At 36.6% G+C, this 12,306-nt stretch overlaps 1 protein-coding gene across 1 annotated transcript in view; it reads right to left on the bottom strand.

Moving 5' to 3' along the window:
• Positions 1 to 12,306, bottom strand: part of LOC106085119 (chitin deacetylase 1) — a 195,278-nt gene that overhangs the window by 66,833 nt on the left and 116,139 nt on the right. Inside the window, exon 5 of the mRNA XM_013249167.2 lies at positions 7,283 to 7,425. Within this exon, the coding sequence (XP_013104621.1) occupies positions 7,283 to 7,425 (143 nt within the window). The remainder of the gene's footprint in view (positions 1 to 7,282; positions 7,426 to 12,306) is intronic.

Genomic DNA, 12,306 nt, shown 5'->3' with positions numbered 1-12,306 from the left:
TAAATGTGGCTTTCATGGGCCTAAGACCCTAAATCGGCGGATTGGTCTATATGGCAGATATATCCAAATCTGAACCGATCTGAGCCAAATTGACAGAGAATGTCGAAGGATCTAACACAACTCACTGACCCAAATTTCAGCAAAATCCGATAATAAATGTGGCTTTTATGGGCCTAAGACCCTAAACCGGCGAATCGAGGGGGGCCTATATCAAGATATAGTCCGAGAGGGCTATATGGGGGCTATATCAAGATATAGTCTATATCGGACTTCATCTTCAAACTTAACCTGCTTATGGACAAAAGAATCGGTGCAAAGTTTCCGCTCAATATCTCTATTTTTAAAGACTGTAGCGTGATTTCAACAGACAGACGGACGGACGGACTTGATCGTCTTAGATTTTTACGCTGATCAAGAATATATATACTTTATAGGGTCGGAAATGGATATTTCGATGTGTTGCAAACGGAATGACAAAATGAATATACCCCCATCCTTCGGTGGTGGGTATAATTAAGGCTTCTAGAAACCGAACAAGGATAATTGTGAGACCGGTTTATATGTTAGCTGTATCAGATTATAGACTGATTTGGACCGTATTTGGCAAATGCAAATTTTGCCCACTCCACTAAGGAACACAAACTTCTCACCTATCAATGAGTGCAGTCCGGTTCAAGTTTAAGCTCAATGATAAGAGGCCTCATTTTTATAGCCGAGTCCAAACGGCGTACCGCAGTGCGACACCTCTTTGGAGAGAAGTTTTACATGGCATAGTACCTCACAAATGTTGCCAGCATTAGGAGGGGAAAACCAACGCTGAACATTTTTTCTGATGGTCTCGCCAGCATTCGAACCCAGGCGTTCATCGTCATTGGCGGACATGCTAACCTCTGCGCTACGGTGGCCTACACCGTAATAGGCACAGTTGTTGAAAGTCGTAAATGCAAAATTTCAGCCAAATCGGACAAAAATTTAAGCTTGTAAAGACTCAAGAAATCAAATCGGGCGATCGGTTTATATGGGAGCTATATCAGGTTAAAAACCGATTTGGACCATATTTGCCATAGTTGTTGGAAGTTATAACATAATACTTTTTGCATAATTTCAGCCGAAATGGACATTAATTGCGGCTTTCAGATTAATCATTATGCTGTTTTTTGGTTTTATGCTCATTTACATTTCTGAATATTTATTTGCACATTTGAATTGACTTAAATCGTTTTATTGTGACATTTTCAATTTTTTTGCAGAGTTTTGAAATACAAAACAAATGAACACAAACAACCTTACAAAACTTAAAACCCACTTCTTGCCAACAGCATATTGGACTCAAATGTTTAGAAAAAAAAATAAATATTTATAAAATTAAACTCGTTTAAAATTAGCAATAAACTACATAACATCTACTAAGAGTTGGCAATAGTAGAGATATCCGTAACATGATACAGAGTTCATCATTGTCTGTTGTTTAACTGAGTGTGCTCTTGGCGACGAAAGCAAAAAACCAGTAAAAGCGCGCTAAGTTCGGCCGGGCCGAATATTATATACCCTCCACCATGGATCGCATTTGTCGAGTTCTTTTCCCGCCATCTCTTCCTTGGCAAAAAAGGATATAAGAAAAGATTTGCTCTGCTATTAGAACGATATCAAGATATGGTCTGGTTTGGACCACAATTATGTGTAAAATGTCAGACAATTCGAATAAGAAATGCGTAGGGGCTCAAGAAGCAAAATCGGGAGACAGGTTTATATGGGAGCTGTAACAAACCATTGATCGATTCAGACCATATTTGACACGTATGTTGAAGTTCATGAGGGAAGCCATTGTACAAAATTTCTACCAAAGCGCATGAGAATTGCGCCCTCTAGAGGCTCAAAAAGTCTAGATTCAAAATTGGTTTATATGGCAGCTATATCAGGTCATGAACCGATTTGAACCCTACTTAGCACAGTTATTGGAAGTAATACCAAAACATCAAGTGCAAATTACAGTAAAATCGGACTACAATTGCGCCCTCTAGCGGCTCAAGAAGTAAAGATCCAAGATCGGTTTATATTTCAGCTATACCAGGTTGTGAACCGATTTAAACCATACTTGGCACAGTTATTGGAAGTAATATGAAAGTATTATGCAAAGATTCAGTCAAATCGGATGGAAGTTGCGCCCTCTAGCGGCTCAAGTCAAGAACCAAGATCGGTTGATATGGCAGCTATATCACAACATGGATCGATTTGACCCATTAACAATCCCAACCAACCTACGCTAATAAGAAGTATTTGTGCAAAATTTCCAGCGTCTAGCTTTATTCCTTCGAAAGTTAGCGTGCTTTCGACTGACAGGCAGATGGACAGACGGACGGACATGGCTAGATCGAGTAAACAAGTAACACCATGTCGTGCCGAACTTTTGTTGCCATGAAAATTTTAATTATATTTCTACTACCATAAATTGCAAATTTTGCCCATGAACATTCCGCTAAGGAACAGGGGCAAACTTCTCACATATCAATGAGTGGAGTCCGACTCAAGTTTAAGCTCCATTATAAGGGGCCTCATTTTTATAGCCGAGTCCGAACGACGTACCGCAGTGCGACACTTCTTTGGAGAGAAGTTTTTACATGGCATAGTACCTCACAAATGTTGACAGCATTAGGAGGGGAAAACCACCGCAGAAAATTTTTTCTGATGGTCTCGCCAGGATTCGAACTCAGGCGTTCAGCATCATAGGCGGACATGCTAACCTCTGCGCTATGGTGGCCTCTCCTACCATATCTATTGTTATATTCAAATATCGGCAGATCTAAATCATATTGTACAGGTGTCTTGAATTCTTATACTAGTCCAAGTTTCAGCGAAATCGGGTCTTTATAGTATACTAAGCGTTTTATGGGATTAAGACCCTAAATTGGAAGATCAGTCTATATGGTAGACATTTCGACATATGGTTTGATCTGGACCTTATTCTGGTAGGATGACAGAAAGCTTATAACAATTCACGGTTTCAATTTCCCAGTGAAATCGACTAATGATTGCGTCTTTTATGCGCTTTAGACCCTATGTCGACAGATCGGTCTATATGGCGGCTGTATAAAAAATAGGTCCGATCTAGACCATATTCATATCGAATGTCGGGAGGCTTAATAGAAATCACAGTTCACAATTTCAGCGAAATCGGTTAATGAATGCAGCATGTAATGGGCTGCAGACCCTTAACCGGCATATCGGTCAATAGTCCGATCTGAATTATAATTGAGTCGGGAGGCTTAAAACAACTCACTGATTCAAACTTTAGCGAAATCGGGTAATAAAGGCAGTTTTTAAGGGTTTCGGACACTCTATCGGCAGATCGGTCTATATGACAGCTATATCCAAATATAGTCTGCCTTCGATCGTTCAAGAAGTTAACACGTGTGTATAAAAAAATCGGGGCCTGTGTCAAATTTTAGCTCAATATTTCAATTTTTGAAGGCTGACAAGAGACGGATGGACAGACGGTGGAACGGACAGAAACACGGATAGACGGCAGAATGGACAGAAACACGGATACCATTAAATCATGTTAGAATTATATGACTCTCAAGAATGTAAGGTCGGAAATGAATATTTTGATTTGTTGCAAACGGAGTGACCAAATAAATATACCCACTTTCCTATAGTGGTGGGTATACCAAATGATTAAACACATTTTTAAAGGCATAACAAAAATCTCTTAAAATATCTCGCCATTGCTACAAACAGGTCCAACAGCAAAATATTCCATAACGTCTGAGAAACACTTCTCTGCACTTCTTCCGGCCTTTTTTTTTTTTTATTTTTTTTTTGTTTTGAATGGCAACTGAGGGAAACAAAGAAAAACTAAGATAACTGAAACTATGATTTAATGCCATTTTAAGTTGACTGCTATCATCAATTGCCCGAAAGTTTTTTTCTGTCCTGTTTTTGTTTCTTTTTTCTCCCTACTGTATGTGAGTCAGTGCCCATGAGCGAAAATAATGACCAAAACTGCATGGGAAAAAAAAGATTTTTCAAGCCGTTGCCTTTTCATCATTTTAGCATTTCTTTAGCTTGAGAGCATCAAGTAACTAGAAAGTGATTTTAAGCGGTCTTAAGTGTAACAAATTATCTTTGGCTTTTTTGTGGCTTGAATTTGAGATATGCCTTGTTTGATATTTAATTAAACAAGTAAAGGCGTGATAAGTTCGGCCGGGCCAAATCTTATATACCATCCCCCATGAATCGCATGTGACACTATTTTTATACCCTCCACCATAGGATGGGGGTATAATAATTTCGTCATTCTGTTTATAGCTCCTCGAAATATTCGTCTTAGAGCCCATAAAGTTTCCATATTTTTGATCGTTATGATATTTTAAGTCCATCTAGCCATGTCCGTCCGTCTGTCCCTCCGCCCGGCTGTCTGTCGAAAGCACGCCAACATACAAAGGAGTAAATCTAGCCGCTTGACATTTTGCAAAAATACTTTTTATTTGTGAAGGTCGGTTTGGACTGTAAATGGGCCATATCGGTCCATGTTTAGATATAGCTGTTATATAGATCGATCATGGAACTTGACTTCTTGAGCCTCTAGGGGGCGTAATTCTTATCCGATTTGGCTGAAATTTTGCATGGGGCGCTTTTTATGATTTCAAAAAAAAAAAAAAAAAAAAAAATGCTGAGTGTGGTTAAAATTGGCCCATAACCTGATATAGCTGTCATGTAAACCAATCTCGGGTCTTGATTTCTTGAGCCACTAGAGGGCGCAATTCCCATCTGATTTGGCTGAAATTTAGCATGACGTGTTTCGTAATGACTTCTAAGAACTGTGCAAAGTATAGTTCAAGAAGGTCTATAGTCTGATATAGCTGCCATGCAAACTGATCTTGAATCTTGACTTCTTGAGCCACTAGAGGGCGCGATAACTATCCGATTTGGCTGATAGGTCTATAACATGATATAGCTGCCATGTAAACCGATCTTGAATCTTGACTTCTTGAGCCACTAGAGGGCGCGATACCTATCAGATTCGGCAGAAACTTGTTATGACTTCTAACAACTGTGCGAAATATGGTTACAATTGTTCTATAATTTGATATAGCTGTCATAAGAACCGATCTGGGACCTTGACTTCTTGAGCCTCTAGAGGGCGCAATTCTTATCCGATTTGGCTGAAATTTTGCTGTCTATCTGGCAGCTATTTGGATATAGCTGCCAGATAGACCGATCTCTCGGTTTTAGGTTTTGGGGCCATAAAGGCGCATTTATTGTCCGATGTCGCTGAAATTTGAGACAGTAAGTTGTATTAGGCCCTTCGACATCCTTCTTCAACTCAGTTAAAAGTTTTGAGCCCATAAAAGGCGCATTTATAGTTCGATGTCGCCAAAATTTGGGACAGTGAGATGTGTTAGGCTTTTCGATATCCTTTTTTAATTTAGCTTAGATCCGTCTAGATTTAAATATAGCAGCCATATAGACCGATCTCTCAATTTAAGGTTTTGGTCTATAAAAGGCGCATTTATTGTCCGATGTCACCGAAATATGGGACAGTGAGTTGTGTTGGACCCTTCGATATTTTTTTCCAATTTGGCTCAGATTGGTGTAAATTTGAAGATAGCTGCCATATAGACCGATCTCTCTATTGAAGGTTTTGGGCTTATAAAAGGCGAATTTATTGACCGATGTCGCCAAAATTTGGGACAGTGAGTTGTATTAGGCCCTTCGATACCCTTCTTCTATTTGGCTCAGATCGGTTCAGAATTGGATATAGCTGCCATATAGACCGATCCGCCGATTTAGGTTTTAAGGCCCATCAAAAGGAATTTATTGACCGATGTCGCCTAAATTTCGGAAAGTGAGTTCGACATTTTTGTGCAACTTGGCCCAAATCGGTCCAGATTTGGATATAGCTTCCATAAAGACCGATATCTCGATTTGAATCTTTGCCCCATAAAAGGCGTATTTATAATCCGATTTCAATGAAACTTTTACACAGTGACTTATGTTAGTCTTTTCGACATCCCCTGTCATATATGGTTCTGATCGGTTTATTTATAGATATAGCTACTTAAAAGACCAATATTTTGTTATACACAATTGAACAATGACTTGTTATTTTATTTTATTTTATTATATTTTATTTTATTTTTTTTTTTATTTTATTTTATTTTATTTTATTTTTTTATTTTATTTTATTGTTTTTTTTTACTTTGTTTTATTTTATTTTATTTTATTTTATTTTATTTTATTTTATTTTATTTTATTTTATTTTATTTTATTTTATTTTATTTTATTTTATTTTATTTTATTTTATTTTATTTTATTTTATTTTATTTTATTTTATTTTATTTTATTTTATTTTATTTTATTTTATTTTATTTTATTTCATTTTATTTTATTTTGTTTTATTTCATTTTATTTTATTTTATTGTGTATTTTGGAGGTCCTATGGTGGTCTTTAAAACACTATATATATCATTACCCTTTTGTTTGTGACTCCTTACTTCCTTCTCTGTATTATGCTTCAAAAAATTATATCACTACACTTAAATTATTCCCCATTCATCTCAGTTTATTTTGCAATTGTTTCTTTCTCCTTAACTCCTATTGTTATTTTCCTATTTGTTTAAAAATTTCTTCAAAGCTTTTCTTTGGCGGTCACATTCATTCTCATATATCTTTTCTGCTTGCTTGAAATATTATTTTCTTATTTCATATTTTGTGGATGTTGAAAAAAGTGTAATTTTTCTTTCAAATATATCATTTTTCGTAAGGACAAAAGACGCTTATAGTTGTTCTGTTATTTAAGTTTTTTTGAATATTTTTTCAGTCCTCTGACTCAATGGATATTAATGGTGCTTTATGGCGTATGAGTTATCTGTGGTAAACCACATAACACTCATACGCTTTGTGGTACTTGCGAATATGAAAATATCCCTGTTTTGTTGGTATATTTGTTTGTTTTACTTTTTTTTTGCAAAAAAGGAAAAGGAAACTTGACTAATTAAAAACTTCTTTTGAATATATGAAGAAAAACTTTGCAGTCTTTATAAAGACTTAAAATGATTAAAAATGCAAATATTTGTCTTTTCAGTTGCAATTGTCATGGGAAGGCAATTGAATGCTTTAGAGAAGAAATAGAACCATTCAACTACTTAAAGAAAATTATTTTCTTATTTGTCCTTTATATAAGATTATGTTTGAAAAGACTTTTAATACACTTACAAAAATATACTTATACTCGTTCTTACAAAAATATACACAGAGGAATAAAATTATTAAAACTTACCTGTATTCATGAGCCATGAAGAAGGTGCCGCGTATATTGCAACCATTTGGATTTTTGCGTTTACCGTTGAATATTTTCAAATAGTGGTCATAGTTGTTCAAATTGACAGCACCATCGAAAGTCAGCATAATCATTTGGGGGATCTGAAATCGAAGAAAAAAGACAAAAAATAATTTTTTTCAAATAAATATCTCCAAAATCTCAAAAAACTAAAATTTAAAAAAAATTTTACCTTTTCATTGTAAATGAAAAAAAAAAAAACAATAATTGCTTATATTTGCCGTTTATTAGGATCTTGTTATTTGAGACCCTGGGCCTTCAAAAGGCGCTTAAATAACATGATTTCGATGAAATTGATTATAAGGAATTGTAGAAAGCCCCTCAAAATATGCACTGAATATGGACCGTAACTAACCCTAAATGGATATGGTAGCCAAAAAGACCGTTGACCCGATTTAAGGCTGAGCCCATAAAATTTCTTATATTATTTTTTTCTTTTTATTTTATATATTATCCGATTTCTCTCCAATTTTAAACAGTGAATTATTTTTTCTTGACTCCCATTGATTTCATCATTTACCCACAATCATATGAAGTCAAAGATTTAATGCATTTTTATGGTGAAAAAAAAAATCTAATAAAATCACAGAAAACAGAAATCTCCATAAAAAATGAAAGGAGAACATGAAAATCCCTGGAAAATTCCATTTAGCTAAATATCCGTTCATTCATGGCAATGGAAATCAAATGTCCACTCAATCAGCCATGGACCTATCAAACCAATCATTCATACCTGCATTTCGCCATCCATCCATTCAACCAGCCATCGATTTGTGCATCTGTCATTTCCTATTATGCATACAATTCAACAAATGCTAACCCATAGATGTGGCAAGTGTTAGGGTATAGAAGCAAAAAAACACAAAAAGAGCGAGTAAATAAAAAAACTGCAATCTGGAATTCGAAATATTCCTATGGGTGGTGGTGTGGGGATTAGCACAAGGCAAAACTAGAATTCTCTAAATCCAGTTGATATGCAAGGCCAGCAGAAAACTCATAAACCCAGGCATTCAAAACCATAAACCTAGGACTCCATTAATTCAAGAGATGGGGTGTGAAAAGATCGCAGAGACATGGAGAGTAAGAAAAAAATCAAAAATCATAAAATGCAAAAATTCCTCTCCCTCCCCCCTCCCCTCTGGGAAGGAATTACAGTTTGCTAAAAATGTTGTCCAACCTTTGACAGAATGCAAAAAAAAATCCAAAGGCATTTGCATCAGCAGCATTTTTTCTTCATTTCATCTCAGAAATTCCTAAAGTTATTCGTCCTTCACGCTACAGAGGAGGCCATTGAGTTGGAAGCGGGGGGGTTGATATTTACGCCAAAGTACCATTACTCGGCCCAATTTATTACGAAAAGTATCACTTGGCGCGTATTACTTAATGTGCTCTTTTTTTTTCTTCTAGTTAGCCACTACTGAACGTTAGCCGTCACCGCGGCGTTCATTGCCTGCTCTAAGTTGCTTTGCGCTTCTTTTCCGCCTCCATGACGGATGTTGGCAGTGGAAAAATATTTTTCTTATTTGTCCAATGCAAATGTAAATATTTTTTTAAGTTTTCTTTTCTTTTTTCCAACAGGCTTCTGCTGGAGTCCATTTTCTCATGGACTCTCCTTGCTAATGGGCATCTGAGGTTAAGGCAAAATACAAGACTACGAACAAGATGACGAAGCAGTTGAAAAATTCTGTCGTTTTTTTGTTACTTGAAATTTGCATTTCACTTGAGAAGTAAAAGTGCATGGATTGCTTTGCAAGGACAAAGTTTTGTGTCAATAAGGCTATGTTGAGGCATTTTTTCTACTTTACTTATCAAGTGCGAACAATTGTGGTTGTGTTGTTAGTGGAGGGGCATTATGAATGCAACATGGGGCTATCGATAATGCCATAATGGTCATCGTTTATGGATAATGGTGGAGAAGGTAGCAGTAACTTGAATGAATTTCAACTATTAGATTTTGAATAAGGGAATGAAAATGAATATGATGGGAAAAAATCAATTTCATCAAAATGGGGTTAAAACGGCACAATTTATGAATACATGGCAGTTATATTGAAATATGGTCCAATTTGAATCAAACTCGGTAGGCACGCTGAGGGATCCAACATAACTCTCTGTTCCAATCTGAACCAATCTTGGTACGCAAGCTGAGGGATCTAACACAACTCTCTAATCCAAATTTCAGCAAAATCGGCTAATAAATGGTCCTTATATGGGTTCAAAATTCTAACACAAAAGATCGATATATGCGGTTATTATATCCAAATATTGTCACATATGCATCATACGAGGGTTGCCTTTTATATTTCGGGATTAGAGAACAAAAACAAATATTTATCATCGAAAATTTTTGTTTTTCAGAATATTCCCCATTAAGATTTTTACACATTAGTATGCCTTTGAAACAATTGTCGAAGTACTTTCGCCACTCTGATTGAGGTATCTCCGAAACAGGTATTCTGAACGCATCGACCGCTTCTTCAGGTGTTCTAAACCTTTTTTTTTTTACGTGCGGCTATAAAATGAAGTCATTCGGTACCAAGTCAGGACTATACGGCGGATGACTCATCAAATCGATGTTTTGCAGTTGCTTGGGCCGATGTGTGACAGCTCGCATAGTAGTGGTGAAGAGTGAACCGTCTTCGGCGTAGATGGTATGGCCAGGGTGGCGTCGATGGAGAGGTGGGATTCGGTGGATGGTTGCCAGGCTGCAAAGGCGCTATGGCCGGTCATTGACCAGAGGGTGACAAAGGAAGTTGCTGGCGTTCGATGAGAGGTCGATGAGTACCTTGACAGGGGTCATAACCGGATACTGCGCCATAGGCCGCATGGGGATTCCGCACAATGTCTTCTGTAAGAGTTGCATGATGAGGAGGAGACTATTGAGCACTTGCTGTGTTCCTGTCCGGGTCTGCAGAGACGTAGGCTCTCCTTTCTGGGGAGCCGTTTCTTCTGTGATCCGAATGAACTTGCGAATGCACCTCTGGTATGTCTCCTGAGATTTGTTGAGGGAACAGGATGGTTCCGTTGGGGTGTGCCACAAGTTCCGGCGTAGGTAGATTCGTGCTTGCGTTGGGACGGGCATTTCTTCACCCCCCGCTAGGGTTCTCCACTCCCCCTGTCATTCTATTATTCGTGTATAACCTCTAGCGCGAGGTCTCACATCTTCTTTCTCTTCCCTTTCTCTTCCCTTTCTCTCTCTAGGGTACCACAATGGGCCAAACTGGCCTGCGAGTGAACTCACCCTTGGTGGGCAACCCATTCAAACAAACCTAACCTAACCTATAGAGGTGTCGCACTGCAGCACCCTGTTCGGAATTGCCAATAAAAAGGAGTTCCCCTATTATTAACACTTGAATCTGACCGCACTCTTTGATATGTGAGAAGTTTGCCCCTGCTCCTTTACAGAATTTTCATGGGTGGTCAATTTAATATTTGAACAGTTTGTGGTCAATTTAATATTTGAATATAGTTAAGCACAGAATTTAACACATGTCCACCCACAAGTGGTTAAATTAGGCGCAATTTTCTGTATTGAAGACCCATATAGAAGTAATTATACGGTTTCACCTCAAATGTTAGTGAATATATAGGCCACTATTATAATTATAGGGGAATTTAAGCGAATGCGGCTACTTATACTACATCAAGGTAGAGTATAGATAGATATATGCATATTTAATATGGTTGTGAAGGAAACCAATACGATCTTCTTCACAAAACTTAATGCAGATTTGAAATAAGTTTATTTGACAGATTTCCTTTATAGAAGTGTCAAATAAACCTTTTTCAAATCTACATTAAGTTTTGAGATAACAAGCGTTAGATTGAGTTAGAAAATTATTTAGAGTCAGTAATTCTAATTCGTATACTTAGCGATGGGTCTATCTTTTCCCCCTTTAGGATGTTACAAGTAAATGTACAAAGTTATAATATACTTCAGCACAGTAGCAATGTGGGCTATACATATTGGGTTGCCCAAAAAGTAATTGCGGATTTTTTAAAAGAAAGTAAATGCATTTTTAATAAATAATAGAATGAACTTTAATCAAATATACTTTTTTACACTTTTTTCTAAAGCAAACTAAAAGTAACAGCTGATAACTAACAGAAGAAAAATTTGTCAACGCCGACTATATGAAAAATCCGCAATTACTTTTTGGGCAACCCAATATTTATGAAATTTATTTGGATATACTCTTGAAGGGCTTCATTTCAAACTGTAGTTTAAAATGTTTATCTCCTAGCTCTTTTGGTTTCCCATCTGAACTAAATTTTTCATAATTATAAAACTATCAAAATATACGAAATATCTACCTTTTCCCTCCCATTTGACCCGAAACCATTGCATCTATTTTGTGTGAATATTTAGCTTATTGTGGCTTTTATACTAATTAGCGATATTATCGTTATAATTAAAAACTTCATTCATATGAGCTGCTGTGATTGCGTCAAAAAACAAAAAAAAAAACCTCAACATATTAAATAATATTTCATTTAGGATTTGTATATGAACACATATTTGCTTTGTAGCATACCTTGCGGGATCACAAACCAATTGTGATACATGAGGGAGGAGTGTTAAAGAAATGTAATCATAAGAGAGCTTTTAACTCGGCCAAAACACAAAGTTGAGAAGCTTTGCTTTGGAAAATGCAACTCTGCAAACAAATGGCAAAAGGGCATAACTTTAACGCCAAAAAACACTACTTTTTTGTGGCTTAGTGTTTCTCAAACCTCCGATTATGGAACAAATTAGAGGGAGACTATCTTCTCACAAAATCAATTGAGTGCTGCCCGTTTCAAAATTAAGCTGTTTTATGCCGAGTCCGAACGGTACCTTCTACTGAATCCCATATAGCCATGATTGACAAATATTCATATTTTGGGAGGTGTATTAAGGGGTAGGTAAACTGCTATCACTTGAACCTCATTTTTAATACCATATTCGAAATCTACTCCCGAAT

This window comes from Stomoxys calcitrans, chromosome 4 (assembly GCF_963082655.1).
Source record: "Stomoxys calcitrans chromosome 4, idStoCalc2.1, whole genome shotgun sequence".
Classification (NCBI taxonomy): domain Eukaryota; kingdom Metazoa; phylum Arthropoda; class Insecta; order Diptera; family Muscidae; genus Stomoxys; species Stomoxys calcitrans.
Note: the sequence above shows the minus strand (reverse complement) of the source record. Positions and strands in the feature narration are given on the sequence as shown.